Below are 22,864 nucleotides of genomic sequence, written 5' to 3'. Positions count from 1 at the left end.
ATTCCCTGTGGCATCAAGCCTGGTACCTTGGGCAGGGTAAAACAAAACAAAACAAAATCTCTTTTTAAAAAAAGCTTGGAGGTACCAGGTGTACCCCAGAATGCATGATGGCAAATACAGCACAGGAAAGAGTGCTCGTGGATAAAGCGACCCCTGCATATGTCTATTGTGTGTGGGATAGAGTTTGCATGGAGTTTTAAGGGTCCAGGTAGTATACTATAATGGTATTTCCGAGATGGTGAGAGGGTTAAAGTGATCAGACCTACAGATGGCCTGTCTACCTAGAACAAACTTGCGAGGCACATGAAGAATCAGCCATGAGGCGAAGCCATGGAGGGGCTGGTATTTGGGTTTTGTCACCCTACCTCTTGGGTTGTTGAGGATGGAAGGACATAACCATCAATGGACAGACCATGGCACTAGAAGCAGAACAGACATTTCAGTCAGACTCCAGAACACCACAAGTGTGTGCTTGCTCACACACTCACGAGTGCACACACAACTTTCCTTGCCCTGGAAATCTGCACGAGGGCTGGAACATGCCAGACTGTCAGAGTTATTTTTAGAGCGCTGTTCTCACTGCCCACAGGCTGTGTTTTCGATGGAACAATTCTGGGGAAACCAGCAGGCATCTTTCAGATCGGTGCAGGAACAATGTCCCAGGGAGCTGCTGCGTCCTCCTCCCAAGAGGCTCTGCATTGCACTTGGCAACTGGGCCTGGGGGCCTGCCAGGCCCCCTTTGGTGCCATAATGAAGGGAGATTTTCATGGCTCCCATTGGTGAAGTTATGCTCCTGCGCCTTTGCAGTCATCTATTTTCGAGATTTCTATAATAAGCACCAATCACAAAAGGCTGGAGCACATGCACACACACGCACACCCATGTATATAAATACCAATAAAACGCAATACAAAATGCTGCTTTTTCATAATAAAAGCATATTGGTATTGGGCCAATGGAAGTCTGGCCGGAAGTGTATGGTGCCCCAGGAAGACTGAGGAGATTTTCGAGGAACAGCTGGGGCTTGTCTAACTGGCCACCTTTTACCTTTCAGTTGGCAACAGCTTCTCTGCCTTCAGGCCAGCCTGAGGGCTCCCCACTAAAATCTAGAAGGGTAGACCTAGGTAGGGCCTCTGCAGGCTCAGAGGGCATACCCGCTCTGCCCTCTGACCCAGCTTGGCAGCTGTCTTGAGCAAGGCCTCAGGTGACAGAGCATAGCCCCGAAGCTCTGTGACTGGCCCTGGGCTCCTGCTGTGGAAAGAAGACCATGAGCCCTGACTTCACAAAGGACCTAGAATATGTTCCCATTTGGGATTATAGCAGTCTTCTCCTCTCCTACTGTGAAACAGCCTAAAAAGGAACAGTTCAGAGAAAAAGGAAATTTGTCTTGCTTTGCAAAGCTTTTAAATGAGGCATACTGTCCCTCCATGGGGGAGGCAGGGCAGCCTCTGGTGGGGCCTTGGGAGTATGAATGTGGGAAAAGATGGATTGTGGGGTGTAGAAAGCAAAGTGGCCCTGTTTTCCCATACTACTCCCACTTTGGCAGCAGGTGTTTCTAAGACAGGCCCTGCTAGCCAGGTGATGGTGGTGTACATCTTTATTCCCAGCAATTGGGAGGCAGAGGCAGGTGGATCTCTGTGAGACTAGCCAGGTCTACAAGACCTAATTCCAGGACTGCCTCCAAAACCACAGAGAAACCCTGCCTCGAGCCCTCCCCCGCAAAGAGACAGGCCCTCCTGCATCCAGGGGTGTGTGTGGGGTGGGTGGGTGTGTGTGTGTGTGTGTGTGTGTGTGTGTTGTAGTTTGTGGATGCGTCACTTCCTGTCAGTTTCAAACTATAAACTCTGATGAAATTTAACAGCCCCTAGGCAGATGGGAAGCATAGCCCTCTCACTGTCACAGGAGCAGCGGGGGTAGGCGCTCTGGGGGCTCTATTGTCCACTCATGGAAATGGGGGTAATCCAGGGCAAGAGGGAGAGTATGCCTTCAGGGCACATGGCTCCTGGGGTGAGGCTAGAGTCTTGTCTCTGTACCCCCAAGACCCAGCAGGTGGCAAGAGCTCCATCACATTGTTGAATGATATGGGTGCCATGTTTGTCAGCCTCAAGCCAGACCCAGAGTTAATGCCGCAGGTTCTCTATGACACCAGTTTTTGTTCAAGTCTTCCCTGCCCTCTCTGCTTGTTGTCTATCTTTAGTTTTCTATGACCCTAAACTATGCCAAAGGGTTGCATACAACCAGGGATGCTATTTTGTTGTGCCTTGCAAGGCCATTTGACAATGTCTGAAACTACTTTTGGCGCCATGTCTGGGAGAGGAGATGCTACTGGCAATCAGTGGGTAGACATTGCTTCCTGTACGACAGTGCCCAAGACAATACCATAGCAGAGTTACCTATTAGATGCTACAGTGCCAAGGCAGAGAGACCTTGTTCTAGGCTGAGCCATTCAATGTTGGGGCTGCATGTTTTAGAGCCATCTGCTTCTTGTTACCTGTCATGGCCATTATGCTTCCTGAAGGCAGGTAGAGTCTGGCCCATTTCCCCTGAGTCTGTGTCTCCTCAGCACCCACCTCACCTTCTGAAGGATCTTCCACACTCTCTGGTAGAATCCTACAGGGACCCTGTTGATGGCCCCATCCAGCCTTCTCCTGCGCAGCCACTGTCCCTGCTGCTCCCCCCAGCCCATGTGGTGTCCTCCAGAGTCTGTAGATGATGTGCCTGTTGGGGACGATGGGGTGCTGGACCTCTGTAAGACAGACACAATTTAGCCTTCAGAAGCAGGTGCCCACAGAGAAAAGCTGGCCACCTTGAAGGCCAGCTCAGCAAACTAGTCAGAATCTCCCTACACATGTCACCCAGCCAGGGGCACAGGGATCCTGGATTTCACTTTATTGGCTACTTGATATTGGATTTAGGTTCCCATGCTCTGTTTTGGTAGCTTAGCTCTTCCCAGGTCCTAAGTAGCATAACACCAGGGGACCCTGAGCTCACAGGACAGAGGCCAAACAGATCCAGGTGTGGTTCTGCCATCAGGCTGTCATAGCTAAGCTCAAGAGCAGCTGTGACAGCACCTGGGTTGAGGCTGCCTGTGCCCCTATTGCTAGCATGACCCATTGATCTACATGCTGGGGACATAATGTTTCCGAGAGAGCTGTCTGCTGCCACTCACTCAGTGAAGACACAAAACCCCTGAGAGTCCTTGTTGCTTGTGATGAGTGCTCAGGGGGCAGCTGTCACCTAGAAGGCCACTCCCTCAGAAGTCACAGCCAGGCATGCAAAGTCTATTTAAGGGAAGCAAGCCACAAGAGTACTTGGAGAGGTGGTCTCAGAGAAGATGAGCTGGGTGGGAAGGAGAGACAACCTGTGGTGGGGGTCAAATGCCCAAGGGCCTGATTTACTTCAGCAGTGCCACAGAGAAGTGACCATCACCTCCCCATAGGACGAATACCACAGAGAATGCCATATATATATGAAGGATCAGGAAGCAAAGACAGAAAGTCAATTAGGAATCCTTGCTTAGCAATCCTTGGGTTTTGGGTCTCTACCTCTGCTTTTCAATCCTCATTTCTGCTGTCCTGCTCTTGGTCCTAAGTTTTCTTCTAAGGGGGCCTTCAGCTTGGACCTGCAGATCGGGGTTAGAGGGTGACATCTTTCTGTGCACTCCACAAGGAAATTGCTAGAGGGCTGCTGACCACTGGGGACAGGTTGGGGCAACTTCCAACAGGCAGAGATCAGGTGTGGAAGTTCCCACTGACATGGCTTGGAGAGATTCCTCAGGTTGGAACAAGCTAATGTACATCTTTGCATACGTTTTTGTTTGGACTGTTTGGCACTTTTGTTTCTCAACGTGCAACATCAAATTTAAAGGTTTAAAAATAAAAACCAAATATTAAGCATATCAGCAGGGCAGGAGGTGGGATTCTTCTCTTAGAACTCATTTTGACTTCAACAGATCTTATTTTGAAAAGGCAGTTAGTTAGGCTGGGTTATTCTGCTGGGCTCATTACTGCCATTTAAATAAGGCAACAATTAGCTACAAATAAAAGTAATTACAGCCACACTCATCAATGACTCAGCTGATTTTCTCCTTCTGGTTTTGGGAGGCAGATTCAGACTCGCCTCTGCAATTAGAACATTTCCTGGGCCTCCACTTGAGCTAGCTCCACATGCTCAGCTGGGGCAGGAGAGCAGAAAGTGCTAGCTAGCCTGGGGGCAGCAGCTCAACACTCAATAAAAAAGGCAGGGGGCTGGGATGTGGGTCAGTGGTGGAGGGCCTGCCTAGCATGCTCAGGTCCTTAAGTTCTGTCCTCAGCACTGCTAAACAAATAAGCAACAGCCATAGAACCAGAGTTTTGAAGACTCAAGAAACCCCTGGGAGCTGGCAAGGTGAGCACACCTCACCACACTGTATTGAGGAGTTCCACAAGCCAAGATCTGAGAGTATGAGATGGAAAACAAAGTTCAGTTCAAGAATATATAAACTTGTCTAGAATTTTCTCAAACTTATAGTTGAAGGCACTGTCACCATTATAGTTGAAAGCCCTTAACCCAGGGGTTCTCAAGCTTCCTAATGCTGTGACGCTTTAATACACTTCCTCATGTTGTGGTGACCCCCAACCATAAAATCATTTTTGTTGCTACTGTTATGAATTGTAATGTAAAGATCTGGTATGCAGGATACCTCCTGACATGTGACTCCTGTGAAAGGACAGTTTGAACCCCCAAAGGGTTTGTGACACACAGGTTGAGAACCACTGCCTTAACCCTTACTCAAACTGTCAGAAGTCAGGGATGAGGGCTATGGCGAAGCTCAGTGCTTAAATGTTTGCTTGGAATGTGTGAGGTCCTCAGTTCCACATCCAAAACTGAATGTGAATTTGTGACACACATGCACACACCCTAAACATAAGTGGGGATGAAGTGGGAGCATGGGTAAGGCCACAAGAGAACTTGGCCAGTACAGACATGGAGGAGGAGACAGGGAGGGGTGCCATGCCAACACAGATTTACCGCAGACTTGAAGGAATGCAAACTGTTGGACACAGCCTGGCCCACAGGAAAGAACTACAAAACAAAAAGAATAGACTCAGTCACGTGCAGTAACACCAAGAGATAGCAATAGTTGTGAAGGAACACAGAGCAGCAAGAAAAGCACAGAGACCAAAGGCAGAGGCAAAGCCTAGAGAGGTTGTCATTGAGCAACGGTGACAGATGCAGACTCACTGCTCCCGTGCAGCCCGGCTTGGCTTTAAATAGCAAGTGTTACCAGGTTCTTTTCCTTTATGGAGCAGGCCTAATCAAACTAGGACACATGTTCCAAAGTCACAGCCATGCCACACTAACGCTTTATGCTGCATTGTGAACATCCACAGAGGTCAAAATACCCCTAACTGCCACTAACACCTGGCATCTAACAGGTATCCCACAGATTTTTGTTAAATGTATAAGGGGAGCAAGCTGATGACCTTTCACCATATATATCTTTCCTCATCTAAGAGGAATTAGTTTGCATACTGGTCTGCATCTGTGGTATGCCTGCAAAATTGAGTAGCTACAACACCGTGACACCTGTTAAATTTTGACCAGAGAACATTTTCTTGACATGAGTAGCCAAATACAAAATGTACTGGCTGGCTGACTATAAGCACAACAGAGAAGGAGGGTAATCATTTCATCCCCTCACAGGCAAGGGCAGCACTAAATGGAAGAAGCCATCCATACTCACCCATGATCAGCCTTCAGAGCTGTGGGTAACCAGAGGGACGGTGCCACCGAGTGGCTGAGAAAGGAAGATGTTTGGAAAATCACTTCCTTAGAAGGAGCATAAATGAGACTCTGAGAAAACACGAAATCTGTGCTATGTGCCATCATACACTTCCTTTCTCCTGGTCCCAGAGACATCAAATCATTAGAAATAAGACTCCAAAGGCAGATGTGCTAGTGTGCACCTGTAGTCCCACCTACTCAAGAAGCTGAGGCATGGGGATCCCGGAGCCTGGGAGTTTGGGGACAGCCAGGGTTGCATGGAGATCCCCATCTCAAAAATAAATACATAAATGAAAAATGCCCATTTTTTCTAAAGGGGAGGATTATATCACAGGGTGACGCACATGGTTTCCTGACACTGTTTTCTTCCAGGACTAAATCCCCCCAGGTTGGATAAAGGCAGGAAGTAACAGCACCGCCTTATTCTTTCTCTTGTGATTACTAACCACATTCTGCACTTCTTTTCCCAGGAAATTAGTTTTTATTAGTTCAAATTAGAAACAAGCCTGCTTCACATGGCAATCCCTGCTCCCCCCGCCACCCCATCCCTTCTCTGCTCCCCAGGGAGGGTAAGGCCCATCATGGGGGATCCCCAAAGTCTGTCATATCATCTTGGCAGGGCCTAGGCCCTCCACCATGTGTCAAGGCTGAGAGAGCATCCCTCCACATGGGATGGGCTCCCAAAGTCCTTTCTTACTCCAGGGAAAAATACTGACCTACCAGAGGCCCCATAGAGTGCTGAAGCCTCCTTACTGACATCCACATTCAGGGGTTTGGATCAGTCCCATGCTGGCCTCCCAGACATTGGTCCATGGACTCCCCCTTGTTCAGGTCACCCTAAATGCCCTTCCCCTATAATAAGACTGATGACTACCTTATATGCCATCCTAGAGCCTTCATCCAGTAGCTGATGGAAGTAGAAGCAGACATCCACAGCTAAACACTGAACTGAATTCTGGAACCCAGTTGCAGAGAGGGAGGAGTGATGAGCAAAGGGATCAAGACCGGGCTGGTGAAACCCACATTCCGTACTTTTAGCTCCCTCTTTTTGAACAGAAATGCTGGTGGAAGTAGAGCCTGGATCATCTCTTTCACAAAGAATCTTTACAAAGGCCAAGTGTGATAAATGGAATTTCTTTAATCAGTATCATGCTCTAACAAAATGAGCTACCCTAAATGATGGCTCTAACTGGCCACCCTTAATGGATTTTTTTTAAAGGTACAGGGCAAGGTCATCTCTCCTGCCTTCTCATGCTGCTCTCTGTCTCTGGGGTTGGCCTGCATGAGCTACTGTGCCATTTCACCATGCACCCACACCCACACTCTGTATTCGCAGCTTCACTTTCCATGCTCAAGCCAGACAGAGCATGCAGAGAAGGACACACAAAACAAGGCACTTCACCTGCTCATCAGCACTAGCTCGCCTAGTCATCTGAAAGTAAAAAACATCAGGAAGTAAAAGCCTGCTTCCTTCGCCTTCTGATAAACCAGGCCATGATGGTCTGGGGCTGGCCTTTATTGCCTCACAGGCCAGTGAGGCAGTGTGACTTAGTGGATGAGCAGATTTCCTCAGGTGGGTCATGGCCCTGTCCTGGTACAGGAACAGGCACATGAGGACTGATAAGGGGTTGAGCTTCAGGCCTGTGAGGGTCAGCTCCAAAAGACTTCTACTGTGAGTTCGATTAAGGTGAACAAAGAAAACACAACTGTGGATGGTGGGAAATACAGGTATCACGATTATTCCAGTCTATTTCCACATCCTCTTGGCTATTTAAGATGAAGAACAAATTTGACAGAGAAATGGCTGTCTCTTTTGACATGATTCCACTTTTAAAAAGTTTATTTTTATTCTATGGTATAAGTGTTTGCCTATATTATTATATGTGTACCATTTATGTGCCTGGTGCCTGCAGAGGCCAGAGGAGGGCATCGGATCCCCTTGAAGTGGAGTCACAGACAGCTTAGCTAAAAGCTGTCATTTTGACGCTGGGAACTGAACCCAGTCCTCTCTAAGAGCAGCCAGTGCTTTTAACTTGTGATCCATCTCTCCATCCCTATGCCACTACAAAAATAAACATGGACAACAGATTATTCTAGGATGTACATGTAGCATCACATAAAGGCTAGACATTGGAGGGAGTGAGTGCATGTCAATGGCTTTGGGGTTCTTACCTGGGATATAGGGTTATGTTCAGATCCCAAAACTTCTACAGAGAGCAGGCCAAAGCTTCATGCCCTTGACTTTCTGAGACTTTCGGAGGTGAACCCTGGCACCTCCCTTATGCCTGCCATGCTAAGGCCTTCTTACCTGTTTCATCTCACTCCTCAGTCTGGTGATACCACTCCTCTCAGTTTTGGTGACTCCAGTATGACCCACCTCATGGATGGAGATGGCAGGGCTGGATGTAGAGGAGTGAATTGGGCGCACTGAAAGGGAAACACACATGAGGTTTGTAGGGAATCTACTGCACCTGCCTTGAGAGACACACTGTGGATAACATGCTTCTGAGGTCTGTACCTCTTCCCTACTTGACTGTAAACTTAATAAGAGGAAGGCCTTACCTATCCCAGCCAGGCCAGGGAGTACCACATGGGGCCTGATGGGCTGTGTGAAAGTGTGTTGTCTTAGTTAGGGTTTGTATTGCTATGGAGACACCATGACCATGGCAACTCTTATAAAGCAAAACATTTAATTGAGGTGGCTCCCTTGCAGTGTCAAAGGTTCAGTCCATCATCATCATGGTAGGGAGAATGGTGGCATGCAGGCAGATGTGGTACTGGCTACATCTTGATCAGAAGACAACAGGAAGTAGCTGTGACACTGAGACAGAGACCACAAAGCCTGCCCCCACAGTGACACACTTCCTTCAATAAGGCCACACCTTTCAATAGTGCCACTGCCTATGAGCTTATGGGGGCCAATTACATTCAAACTACCATATGTGGGTGCTGCTTAAGCAGCAGGCACAGAACAGAGTGGCAGAAAACTATTGGCTGATTGAATTAGTTTTGAAAACTATTTTTTACTTATCCAAAACACATTTTCTTTGTGGAAAACTGAGACCACCTAAGGAAGCCAGAAGTAACATCTGTTCACATTTCACTCATTATCCTGCCAGTTTCCCCCTATGGATACATGTTTTTACCTTATCCAACATCACATAAACGTAGAAAGATGTGCTTTATACTACACACATGATATATCCATGCATAATATGTAAACAAGTTTAGTTGTTTCTGCCCTTATTTTGTGTTTCTCTACAGCTTTGCACATTCTCTCACATGTCTAATGACTGCATGACTTTGACCTTAGAATGAGTCACAACCCAATTCTGTTTGTGATTTTCTAAAGGGTTCACCTTGACTAATGTGTAGGATCCACACTGACCTTGCCAAGCTCTGTAATTCCAACTGTCCCTGCTAAAATGATAAAACTGCTGCATACTCAACTGAAGGACTTAGAACTTGGGTTCCTGTGGCTGTAGGCCAGCTGCTGAGGTATCCTCACCAGGCCTTGTCTGGGAATCGAAGCAGGTACACATGTGTAGTAGCATCCAGGACTGATAGAACTCAGGGCTGGGAAAAGATCTCAACCCAGACACTTGAGGGAAGTAGGGGTTAAATTGGCTAGAGTTCAGAGGTGAGATGGAAAGTTGCCAAAGGCAGGCATATGGTGCTGCTATGGAACAGGGACAAGGAGGCTCTTCCCAATGCACCAGGCCACGCCTCTTTTCGTCAGATGCCATCAGTCTCAGGACTTAATACCTGTCCCCAGCTCTGCTCTCTCTGTGTGGTCTCTAAGACAATGGTCATGAGGGATTATTCTAAAAGGCAAATGTGACCATATTACTGTTCACTTGGCATCCTCCTGGGTTTAAATTTGTCTTCAGTTTAAAGATAAAGCCCAAACAAACTTTCTGGTGCCACAGGAAACCCTCCTGATGGGGGCCCTATGTGGGCATCTGCACACAATATTCTTCCATTCCACTGTTCCTTTTGTAGTCCCAACACAAAGGTCACTTTCTATAGAACCTTGATGAAGCCAGGAAGATGGAGGGCAGCTGGAGAGAAGAAGCCACCAAAGAGACCCAACAATGGGTCAAGAGGGAGGAGTGGTACCAAAGAAATGGAAAACAGAAGCTCCATTGTGTTTGAGGGAAAGTGTTGGGAATAGTAATTTTAGGATTTAGTCAGAAGTTTAGCTTCTTAGCTTATAAAAACCAAACGGTTGCTGGGTATTGGTGGCGTGTGCCTTTAATCCCAGCACTTGGGAGGCAGAGGCAGGCGGATCGCTCTGAGTTTGAGGCCAGCCTGGTCTACAGAGCGAGTGCCAGGATAGGCTCCAAAGCTACACACAGAAACCCTGTCTCGCAAAACAAAACAAAACAAAACAAAACAAAAACCAATTGGTTATGTGGTAGTTTGAATGTAATTGGCCCCCATAAACTCATAAGAAGTGGCACTATTAGTAGGTGTGGCTTTGTTGGAGGAAGTGTGACACTGTGGGGTCACACTTTGAGATTTCCTACACTTAAGCTTTGCTCAGTGTCTGAGTCCACTTCTTGTTGCCTTCTGATCAAGAATGTAGCCAGCACCATGTCTGCCTGATTGCTGCCATGCTCCCCGCCATGATTATAATGGACTGTACCTCTGAACTGTAAGCCACCACCCAAATTAAATGCTTTCCTTTATAAGAGTTGCCATGGCCATGGTGTCTCTTCACAGCAATAGAAACCCTAAGACAAGTTATAAGACAGTGAAGAAATGCTTTGTTTGAAAAAGATAACATATCTTCTGTCCTTACTTATGATTAGAAATGTCATGGCATTCAAATGACATTCCTCAGTTCTTGGTTTTGTAAGCATCTAATATAGCTTTACATTCAATGACAATTATCTGTCAAACCATGTACACTATTATGATGAGCAGAACACATTAAATATTTATCTTCTGCATTTACATTTCAAGGATTGTGTACTTGAAATAACTGTAAATTACTTTTGGGTATGGATCTCTGGCATTCTTCCTCAGAAAGGAGAAACCCACAAATAGACAGCTGATTGCCCCATGCAGCTTTGTCTGAGGCTGGCATACACTCAGGAAAAATACAAAGTACCCAGTGTCCTTCTTATTAAATAAAAGGAATGATAGCCCACAGTGTGTTTCTTTGGCTTGGTGAAATAAATTCACCGATGTGTCTGTGAATCATTTAGCTTTTTTATGAGGAAGAGAAACGATAATTGCTTCAATTATAATTAGGGAACATTTGGGAACAAGAATCACACCAGGACTTGGGTGATTAGATTTCTTAGCACTGCAAGCAGATTTCCAAGATGGATAAAAACTAAATGAGTAATGCTGGGATGAAGCAAATGAACTGGCCCCCACAGGTCATACAGCATTTCCTCCTACTCTCCAGAAGGTGACAAAGGACCTGGATATAAAAGCTTTGACACAAACCAAAGGCCAGACTACAAGGAGTGGTTTGTAGTGGTAGACCTGTGATTCTCTCCTCATGACACTTATGGCTACAGGAGATGCAAGGGACAAAGGTGTGCAGTTCACTCAGCCCACATACCACTATAACCCACAAAGAAATACAACCCTTTGAGGTGTTCCCATGTCCCAGTTCATCCCCCTGAAAAAGGAAATGCACAATCCCTTCCTTATGGGGAACTGTTGACACTGGTGTTGATCTGCACATGGGTTCCCCATGAAGCCCTCACAGCACCAACTCACCGCTTCTCTCCACACCAAACTCCTTCCCACTCAGAATATGATGCAGGAGGTTCTTCATGTCGAAGGGGCTGAGGTTCATCAGACTCTCCGAAGCTTCTTCTCCTGCAAGCAAACATCTTATCAAGAGGCCCAGACATGGGCTGGTAGTGGGTGCTTCAGGGTGGGAGAGTATGAAATAGAAGGCAGTGGCAGGTCCCCTTGCTCAGGACTCCTTCGCTGGTACTGCAGGCCAGAAAAACATTGGTCCTTGGGAAAGCAAACACCTCTGTTTAGGCCAATACAGATACATTTAATTCCTAGACATAGAATTTTTTGCATTGCACTGATCCCTGATGTTGGGATGTGTTTTGCAAAAGACTTTTATATTTATTTCTCTCAGTGAAGGTGTTATTAAGTGGGGGGAGACATCTTACAGTGAGGCTATCACTGTGACTTAGCTGTCGGGTGCAGCAAAGGTTCTCATGGAAACGTAGCTGCTGCCTTGCCAGCCCCAGTGAGGTATGCTGTTGTGCTATATGGCCTGACAGCAAGCACCTCTCACAAAGGAACCTGGGAGAGCCTAAGCTCACTCAGAGTGGAAGCCTGTTCAGAAATGCTTGAGCATGGCTCCCTGCACAGCAAGGCCTTGAGCTAGGGCTGGGCTGGCAGGGGTAGAAAGCCATGGTCACTTACCTGAGCAGTTCAGGCTCCGTGCCAACTCTGTAGCCATCACCTGGATGATCAATCCAATCCGGAGTCTGAGCATCTCTGCAAAGAGGCTAGGCTGGGCCCGGACATACATGGCCAGGTAAACCACGATCTCCTGGTGCAGATGGGAACAGGGCTTCAGGGAACCTGAGAGGCCGACTGACACTCTGAGGAAGCTGTGGCCTAGCTGGCCCTTCCTGTATCAGCATCTGACCTGTGTGAGAACAGCAATGCTGATGTCCTGTCCACTGGCCTCGTAGATGAGTTTTGTGAGCTCCTCTGGGGGAAGAGGCCTAGGAAAGAGCAGCAGGTTACACACAACGGGGGCCTCAGAGCTGGCCCTCCTTGCTCTCAGTGTAAGTTCCCTGTTTTCTATACAAGCGCCCATGTGACAGAGTATCTTTCAAAAGCCACTGCCACCCTTCGCCAATAGTGCAATGCTCTCTTGGTGCTCCTCTATAGACTGGAAGTCCTCCAGCAGGGACTTACGTGGAGATGGTCTTCTCCCGGGGCTCAGGGGGCAGGCCCACTGTAAGCTGCTTCTGGTGGGACAGCAGATCTGCACAGGCCTGCATATTTTTTGAAGGGTGGGGAAGGGAAGGTGTACAAAAGAATACAAATGAAGCAAAACTAACTGAGAAGGTTAAGTGCCAATAGCACCAGAAATTGACCTTTATGAACTTCATAATCCACACTGGCCTTCTGAGAAATTCAAACCTAAAACCTAGGCTTAGTAACCCACATAGGCTGGATTCCTGTAATCTTTGGATCTCTCAGGTATGGCCCCGGTCTGGTCCATCTACTACAGTAAACACCCCAGGCTTCCTGTTATTCTAAACAAGGTAGGAATGAGGTTCCAGATAGCAAAGATTAGAGTTACCAGCCACACTGTGCTCCTAGCTTATGAGCTCGTCTGTATTCACATGTAACGATGACTAGCAGCTTACTAGAATACTTGCTTAAAGCCACAGAAAATGGTTCTGGATTTTGTAGAGTCTCAGGGACATAAACATTAATGATTACTGTACTGTGACATGTGGAAATAAGTACTTTGTGTCATGTGATTGTTTGGTAAGGCTTTCTGTGGTTAAGAAAGAATCAAACTAATCAATTTGAAAATGTCTTCCTTTCTCCTCTCCTTTCAGAGCAGTGAAGTCAGCAGAGGGCCTTCCCAGTGCTGGGGTTGGTTCCCTTAGTCCCTTTATTGATAAGAGGCACTTGCCTTGAGCTTCCACAACTAGAAGACTGGTAGAAGAAAGCATGGGGCTAGAGAGAAAAAAAGGAAAACCCGGTAGGCATGCTTATTCTGACCTCAGCCAGGACCTCCACTTTCTTCCTGAGCAGGCCTGAAATGTAGCGGATCAAACTCCATTCTTGGTTCAGGCCAGCCTTTCCATAGAGCTCACTGAGAAGACTGTGAACAGTGACTCCGTGCTGTCCAAACAGATTGGTATCCCAGCTGGGACCCCTGGAAGGAGGCAGAAAAATACAAAGATAAAGGTCAGAATGTCAAGGTTGGGTGAAGCATGGACTGCTGTACATTTTGCCAAGTATTTGGACATTTCTAGTAACTCTGGGTCTCACCAAGAGGGTTCACTCCAAGCAAACATTTCTTTTTTTCTTTTTTTAAAATTTTTATTTAAATTAAAAACATTCTTATTTTACATACCAATCCCAGTTCCCTCTCCCTCCCGTCCTCCCAACATCTCCCCATCCCACCCCCCATCCACTCCTCAGAGAGGGTGAGGCCTCCCATCGGGGATCATCAAAGTCTGTCACATCATTTGGGGGAGGGCCTTGGCCCATGTACCTAGGCTGAGAGAGTATCCCTTCATAGAGAATGGGCTCCCAAAGCCCATTTGTGCTCTAGGGAAAAATACTGGTTCCACTGCCAGAAACCTCATAGACTGCTCAAGCCTCCCAACTGACACCCACATTCAGGGGGCCTGGTTTGGTCTTATGCAGATTCCCCAGCTGTCAGACTGGAGTCCCTGAGCTCCCCCTTGCTCAGGTCAGCTGTTTCTGTGGGTTTCCCCAGCATGCTCTTGACCCCTTTGCTCATCACTCCTCCCTCTCTACTTCACTGACCTTGAGAGAACAATACTCAACTTTATATGGAAAAACAAAAGACCCAGGATAGCAAAAAAAAAAAAAAACCTGTACAATAAAGGAACATCTGGAGGCATCACCATCCCTGACTTCAAGCTCTATTACAGAGCTATAGTCCTGAAAACAACTTGGTATTGGCACAAAAGTAGACAGGTAGACCAATGGAATCGAATTGAAAACCCTGATATTAACCCACACACCTATGAACACCTGATTTTTGACAAAGAAGCTAAAACCATATAATGGAAAAAAGAAAGCATCTTCAAGAAATGGTGCTGGCGTAACTGGATGCTGACATGTAGAAGATTATAGATAGATCCATATCTATTGCCATGCACAAAACTGAAGTCCAAATGGATCAAAGAACTCAACATAAATCCAGCCACACTGAACCTCTTAGAAGAGAAAGTGGGAAGTACCCTTGAATGTACTGGCACAGGAGACCGCTTCCTGAAAATAACACCAGTAGCACAGACAATGAGATCAACAATTAATAAATGGGACCTCCTGAAACTGAGAAGCTTCTGTAAGGCAAAGGACACAGTCAACAAGCAAACATTTCTATACCATGTTTCTGAAACAAAAGCCTAGTGTTCATACATCATTATGGTATCCTGGCCTTATCCAGACTTCTGGAAGGCCAGCATTAAAAAACAGAGAAAGGGAGAGAAGTCTCATGTGTGGTGATCCTGGGTAATTTGGCATTGCAGAAATGCCAATAGAGCAGGAAAATGAACTATGGAGAACTAAGTTCAACATAGCCCATAAACTAACTGCTATGTCTTGAATGCTTGTGTCCCCCTCAAGTTCCTATACTACAATCCTAACCCAAGAGTTATTGTATTGGGATGTAGAGCTTTTGGAAAGTCACTAGGTAATGAAGTAAGATCCTTCATAATCCATCAGTTATGAGAGGCCCCAGAGAGCTTGTGTCTCTCTTCCACCATGTGAGGATAGGGTGAAAAGCCACCATCCATGAGGAAGTAGGCTGTCAGCAGACACTATATCTTGGACTTCCAGCTTCTGGAACTGTGAGATACACTTTTGTTCTTTATGATGGCAGCTGATGGTATATTGCTATAGCAGCCCAAAAAGATGAAGGCACTTACTTTATTACATAAAGAATGTAAAGAATGTCTGCTTGGTCCTGTAGGTTTGAGCAGTCTTTCAGTTTTCCAACTAGCTTCTCGCAGTCCATTTCACCATGGTCATCTCTGGGCCAATGGTAGTCATATTCAGGAGTCTGGCCAAACAAAAGCCCAAAAAGTAGGGAAAGGAGTTGAGAATTGGAAATTTTTAGATGACCATAAAGTGAAATACCACCTTTTTTTGAACGCTAACACTCTGCTAGGCTTCATATTTTTCAGGAAATCTTTTGTACCATGTTATTTATGGGCCTTTACTATCTTCAATAGTGATCTGTGTTGGTCAACATTTGCAAGGGCCTAGACTCAACAGGTTAAAATGTATGTAAGTTTTATTTATTCAAAGTTTAAAAATAGACAAAACCAACTTCTACTGTTACAGACCATGACAGCTGTGCCTCTCCCCATCACATATTGGGAATGGAAACCAGGATCTTGCAAGACAAATAGTCTACCACTGAGTCACACTCCCATGCCCCAGCAGTTAGTTATCTTTGGACTATGGGATGGAGGTAACTAGGAGGAGACACAGAAAGTGGCCAATGACAAGTGCATATTGAATTAGTAGCAAGTTATTGCACTCTACTCATGAGTGCACTTTACTGTCTATATGTTATGCTTTAATAAAATATTTGTTCGTTTTCTTGAATAAAGTCTCATCATGTAGTCCAGGCTTCCCTAGAACTTGCAATGTAATGCAAGTTGACTGAAAAATTGCTATCTTCTGCCTCTGCCTACAAGTGTTGGAATTACAATCATGTGCTATCACAACATAAAGGGCATGTTTAAAACTACCTAAAAAATGGAGTTAGACTAAAATATTTTCCAATAGGCATTAAATATTTTAATTCATATGGAATAAAATCAGGAAAGCTGTCTGAACAAAACACTAAAAAGAAGGACCAACATTGTGAGATTTTGTGCTTTTGAAGAATCTCATTCCATTAAGAGTATGAAGAAGCCAGGCATGGTGCATGTTCATAATAAGTACTTGGCAGGCCAATGCAGGAGGATTGTGAATTCAAGGCCAGCCTAGGCCAAAAACTGAGACCCTGTCTTAAAAAACCAAACCAAAGAGTGTAAGTACTGAAGTCATAAAGCCCCATGCTCTGTTCTGAGCTCTGGCTGGCTCAGATGAGGTAGGGAAGGTAGTTAAGTATATTTCTTCTATTATTGCCTGTTCTTATGAGCAGGCAGAGGGGCAGTACGAGGCCTTTTCCTCCAGGCAAAACACAAAGGCATGCACCAAACTCAGAGCATGCAATGATGCAAACTGCATTCTAGACACTAAGTGCCTGGATTCACAGCAACACATAGTGTGTGTCAACTGGGAAACCCTGGGTATAAAGAAATATGCCCTTTATGTGCCAGCATTTGAGATAGCTCTTGGGACTCACCCAGTATTATCAAGTATTACAATAAAAAAAACTATTCCAAATACTTTACCTTCTTTAGGAGTGTCTGAGAGGAGTCAACAAGATTCAGTGACTTACGATGTCCACTTAGAACTTTAGTTGGCAAAACCATTGGAAAAACTGGAAAAGAAAATAATGAAGAAAGCTCTTGGGAGGAAGAACAATGACAAAGCCCTTCTTTTGGTAAGTACAGGGCATGTTAGGACAACAAACAGATTTAAAAGAGGTGACGCTTGACTTCACTCCTCTCCCTTTTTTTAAGGGCTTATGCCACCTCACCTGGCTAGCTTCCATTTATTCATTTATTTATTTATTTAGTATATGGGTACTCTATCTGCAAAGTATGACTTTATGCCAGAAAAGGGCACCAGATCTCATTACAGAGGGTTGTGTGGTTATTGGGGATTGAACTCAGAACCTCTGGAAGAGCAGCCAGTGCTCTTAACTGCTGAACCATCTCACCAGCCCCACACTCCTCTCTTTCATTTTCCAGATGGGGAAACTGAGGCCTAGAGAAGATAGAACATTTGTCCAAGATCACAGGGTTTCATGATCGAAGTGTCTGGGTTTCCTTCTCAGTTTCACTCTAGGATTGTTGGCTGTTCTGGATTTGACTTTTTATCATCTCTGGATGCTTACCTGTAGTCATTCAGCATGATGTCTCTGTCCTATACCACTACACAGAAAACTAAAGAGTAACATACATACATACATATATATATATATATATATATATATATATTATTTATTTATTATTATGTATACAACATTCTGCTTCCATGTATATCTGCACACCAGAAGAGGGCACCAGATCTCATAACGGATGGTTGTGAGCCACCATGTGGTTGCTGGGGATTGAACTCAGGACCTCAGGAAGAGCAGTCGGTGCTCTTAACCTCTGAGCCATCTCTCCAGCCCCTAATATATATTTTATGTGTGTGTACATACATGAGGAAGCCAGGGCTTTGTCAGGTGTCTTCCTCTCTTTCCACATTAGTTTTTTAGGTCGGGTCTGTTCCCTGAACCTGTAGTTCACTCACTCAGCTCCAGGGATTTGCCTCCCCCCAACTCCCCACTCCCACCACCACAGATGCAGTGCTGGAGTTACAGATGTGCATTGCTATGCCTGGATTTTACATGGGTGTTGAACATATGAAATCAGATCCTCATGCTTGTTCAGCAAGTCCTTTACCCAGTGACCATCTTTCTAGCTACCTCACTAATGCATTTAAAAGGGATTCATAAAGCAAACTAAAGTGGTTCACATCTGTAATTCTGCCACTCTGCAGGAGGACTATAAGTTCAAAGTCAGCTTGAACTACATAGCTGAGTTCATGGCCAGCCTGTACAACACAACAAAAAACCAAACCAAACCAAAATAAAACAAAAACCAAGCCAAAACAACAACTAAACAAACAAACAAAAAAAAACCCCACCTAACTAAAACCAAACAAAAGAGACAAATCCTCAAGAACAGGTTAAAAATAGGGAAAATGATAATAGCAGCATTTTCAGGAATAGGAAAGACAAAGGTTGAAAGATAAGAGATTTAGAAAACACAGTTCTTGCATATATATTAGGGTGGTGGAGGCTTGGTGTTTTTGTAGGACTCCCAACAATAGAAGTAGGGGGCTGTCTCTGATTCTTTTCTGGCTTTTGGGACCCTTTTCCCCCTACTGGGTTTCCTCATCCAGCTTTGATATGAGGATATGTGTGTAGTCTTATTGTCACTTATTTTGCCATGTTCAGTTGATATCCCTAGGAGGCCTGCCCTTTTCTGAAGGGAAATGGAGTAGATCTGGGGGAGAGGGGAGATGGGGAGCCTGGGAGGAAGTGGAGAGAGGGGAAATTGGAGTTGGTATGTAACATGAGAGAAGAATAAATAAAAATTTTAAAAAGGGAAAAAGAAAACACAGGCTCAGCAAATTCCAAGAATACAATGGGGAAATCAATGAACCAGTCAGACAGACCTGCCTTAAGAAAATCCTCAGATGTCTCAGGAATTTGCTGTCCTAAGTACTTCTGGAACTTGTATGGAGCCCAAGGGAATAAAAATAAAGAAGAATGAAGAGACAGTGTGTGAGATGTAGTGAGCTCACTATATGTTCTGCTTTTCTGCACATAGCATGGTGCCTGCCTCTTTCAGGAGGACAGAAGACTAGAGGACTCTCCAAAGAGAGGGAAAGAGGGAGGATAGATACCCAGGCACAGATATTTTAATACATCTCAAGGTCATTCCTTAGAGAGACAGACTAGGGATCCAAAAGAATAGTTCTTTACCCTTCCAGCAGGAGAACAGTAGAGTACCTCTGAAGAATCTGGCTGCACCTCACAGGCCTAAGGCCACAAGTTCCACTTGGAGGTCCTCCTGCAGCAGCAGCTGAACACCCTGTATTACTGGAGGAACTCTAAAGTGAGAAGTACAAATCTTTACTAAAAGGAAAACGTAACCTGGAAACGAAAACCATTCAGGGAGAACAAAGTGTAAACATGAAGATAAAAAGCCCCATCTCTAATGTTTTAGAATAATAAGAATTTATTATTACATGTATGGAACAACAGATAGAATTTGGGGAATGAAAATTAAAACATAATTCCAAAAGTGAAAAAAAACTCAAATGAAGGGAGGGACAAAAAATTGAGCTAATTACACTCAAAACAGATAAGAAATATAAAAAACAGAAGAAAAATGATGAAATTTTCTCTAAGCAGTTAACAAAAACTAATGAAAGTACAGGTATAATATGAGAAAGGAAGTCAAAGTTTTTAGAAAAAACTTTACAGGATTGAAAATCATAACTTTTCAGATCAGAAGGCCCAATAAATCCCAATACAATGGATGAAACCATTCCCAGGTCAAGACATACAATTAAAATTTCATAACAGAAGATCTTAAAACTTTTCAAAACCTGCTAATATTTGAAAGATCAAAACATCAATATAGGGACCTCTTTACCTAGCCAGATCTCCCACATCTTTCTCCAGGGTCTAGCCTGATTAGCCTTTCCCTCATCCACCCACCTTTCCCATGCCACCAAACCTAGCTTGGGTCCCATACCCTGTGCCTCAGCCTAACCTGGCCACTGCAGTGAGCACCACCTTTGATACTTAGGTTTCCACCAGGATGAACCTTGCCTACCTCCCAACCCAAAGGCCACTCCCATGTCACAGCCAATCTTTCTACTCAGCTAGATCTACACCCACAGTCCAGGTTTGGACTAAGAAGCACATCCTACATACCAGCCCAGTATATTTTATCCATCTAACTTCATTCCACCCAAGCCATTTCCAACTTCTAAACCCATTTTACCCACACATCCTCTTCTTTCTATCCCAAGCTGTTCTATCTATATCAGACTTAGAACTAACAAAAGAACTCTACAAGCCCAGATCTTCTCTCTCTCTCTCTCTCTCTCTCTCTCTCTCTCTCTCGTCTCTCTCTCTGTCTCTCTCTCTCTCTGTGTGTGTGTGTGTGAGAGAGAGAGAGAGAGAGAGAGAGAGAGAGAGAAAGAGAGAGAGAGAGATCAAGCTAGTACCTTCTTTCTCAAGCTTATAAGTCCTGTAGAATTTTTTGCCAATGGGTTTCCTAGATGAACTCCGATACACAGAATTTAAAAGAGCCATAGACTCCATTAAGGAGTTTGAAGAAAATATAAACTTAGCTCAATGAAATTAAAGAGAAAGAGTTGACCAAAGTTAGTCATAGAGGTTTTGGAGGACCAAGGACATTTTTATTGATAAAGATTAATTATATAAACACTTCATATAAAGGAAAATCCATCAGAATTAACAGAGGATTTCTCAACAGAAACTTTGAAAGCCAGATAATCCTGGAGCAATGCATTACAAATCCTATAAGACTATGACAGTCAGTCTGGACTAATATACCCAGTAAAACTATCCACTATAATTGAAGGAGAATGAAAAATTTTCCACAGTATAAATTCCATGAGGTAGAATTAACCTGAATGCCTCCTCTCTGATGACTAGCTTTCATGGTACCAGAAGACACCTTGCAAACTTTTAAAGGAGGAAAGCGATCAACAGCCCTACCCAGCTATGATGTCTATGATCCACATCAATAACTAGCATGGCACAATAACCCTAAGGGCATGTATACCTTGGTGGTAATCTAAAGTTCTCTAATTGGACTTAAGACCCATTCAAAAAGAAGGAAACCATGTCTGATACAGGGAACCTAGAAAATTCTTCAGTGCTAGCAAAGTTATAGATCTTGGAGGAAATCTTACAACCACCTCTTTAGTAAATTGGCATAATCCCTAATGACAATTTAAACATTTGTCCTTGTACTCACAGATAAATGTAGTCCTCACCCTTCATCAAGGAAACTTCTCTTTGCATTAGAAACCATTACAGAAAAGCACTAATGTCAGAAGCTACACCCCTGAAGTCTCACTAACATGACTACCTAAACACGAGATTAACAAAGACAACAGACATGCCAAAGTATGTTGTTTCCACCCAGCTCCCAAATAATTACACACAGAGACTTATTCTTTCTTATAAATAAGAACTGGACTTAGCTTGGCTTGTTTCTAGCCAGCTTTTCTTAACTTAATTATCCCATCTACCCTTTGCCTCTGGGCTTTTGTTTTTCTGTTCTTTACTTCTTACTCTGTGGCTTGCTGTGTAGCTGGGCAGCTGGCCCCTGATGTCTTCCTCTTTCTCCTTTTCTTGCTTTTTGATCTTCTCTTCCTAGATTTCTCCTGGTATTAATTCTCTCTGCCTGCCAGCTCAGCCTGTTTCTCTCTCCTGCCTTGCTCTTGGCCATTCAGCTCTTCATTAGGTGTTTTAGACAGGCAAAAAGTAACACAGATTCACAGAGTTAAACACATGCAACATAAAAGAAAGCAACACATCTTTGCATCATTAAACAAATACTCCACAGCATAAATGAATGTAACACATCTTTAACTAATATTCCACAACAAAATTAGACAGGAGAAAGACCATGAAATCTCAGTCCTACACTTCACACACACACACACACACACACACACACACACACAAAGCTACAGTCAACTAAAGAATGCTGAGAGCTATAGAAATAGTCTTCTTTAGGGAAGAGTATACCAATTGGTTGTCTAATACCAAATGGTCAGCCCTAAAAAAAACATACATACCAGTAACATCATTCAGATTGAGCAGATTATATCTAGAAATACACACACACACACACACACACAAATATATATATATATATATATATATATATATATATATATATATATATATATGAAAAACCATATATGGTATGTGTCAGTTTATTTTATGTATCCAAAATGAACAAATTATAGAGACAGAAAGATTAGTGATTGCCTGGGAATAGGGAAGGGACTAATTGGAAATGTTAATGGAATTGAGGGTGTTGCTTTCTGGGACAAGTACATACACACATATAACAACAATTAATTAAAAAAGAGGCCATGATTTCAAAGAGAGCAAGGAGGGGTATATAAGAGGGTTTGGAGGGAGGAATGGGAAGGGGAAATGATGTGATTATATTAGAACTTCAAAAATAAATGACTAAAAATGTGCTTTATGTTTAATTATTTGTTTACTTTTCTCTACTTTCAAAATGAACTGTACATAGGCAAGTGAGATGACTGAGTGGGTAAGGGTGCTTATTGCCAAGCCTCATAAGCTGAGCTCCATCCTGGGAACACACGTGACAGAAGGAGAACCAGTTCCTACAAGCTGCCCTCCAACCTCCACGTGTGCCCACACCCACACAAAATAAAAAAAAGTATAACTAAAACAAAATATGACTAATAAAGAACTCATCTAAAAATAATTGTATGCTTAAGGCAAAATTTTGGATAAGTCAAGTGAGAACATATCAGAAAGTGAACATATTACCCAGAGAGAAACGTTTTGTCTATGTTTATGTAACATTTTCTATGGTTCTCCTTTATTTATTTGCAGCCTGCGGATTCCAAATCTGAGGCTGATACTAAGAAAATAACAAGGGACTAAAGAGAG

At 44.2% G+C, this 22,864-nt stretch overlaps 1 protein-coding gene across 10 annotated transcripts in view; it reads right to left on the bottom strand.

The window, feature by feature from the left end:
• Nucleotides 1–22,864, bottom strand: part of Phka2 (phosphorylase kinase regulatory subunit alpha 2) — an 81,681-nt gene that overhangs the window by 2,303 nt on the left and 56,514 nt on the right. The window contains exons 21-32 of one of the 10 annotated variants that reach the window (XM_027432796.2): nucleotides 16,893–16,981; nucleotides 15,411–15,544; nucleotides 13,504–13,660; nucleotides 12,682–12,761; nucleotides 12,407–12,485; nucleotides 12,178–12,307; nucleotides 11,506–11,607; nucleotides 8,075–8,193; nucleotides 7,169–7,198; nucleotides 5,011–5,064; nucleotides 2,576–2,746; nucleotides 366–419 (exon numbers count right to left, since the gene is read on the bottom strand). In XM_027432796.2, coding sequence (XP_027288597.1) covers nucleotides 366–419; nucleotides 2,576–2,746; nucleotides 5,011–5,064; nucleotides 7,169–7,198; nucleotides 8,075–8,193; nucleotides 11,506–11,607; nucleotides 12,178–12,307; nucleotides 12,407–12,485; nucleotides 12,682–12,761; nucleotides 13,504–13,660; nucleotides 15,411–15,544; nucleotides 16,893–16,981 — 1,199 coding nt within the window. The other 9 variants (XM_027432798.2, XM_027432797.2, XR_003488357.2 and 6 more) reach the window with 9 other exon arrangements.

This window comes from Cricetulus griseus, chromosome X (genome assembly GCF_003668045.3).
Source record: "Cricetulus griseus strain 17A/GY chromosome X, alternate assembly CriGri-PICRH-1.0, whole genome shotgun sequence".
Taxonomy (NCBI): Eukaryota; Metazoa; Chordata; class Mammalia; order Rodentia; family Cricetidae; genus Cricetulus; species Cricetulus griseus.
This window is presented reverse-complemented; position numbering and strand designations above follow the sequence as displayed.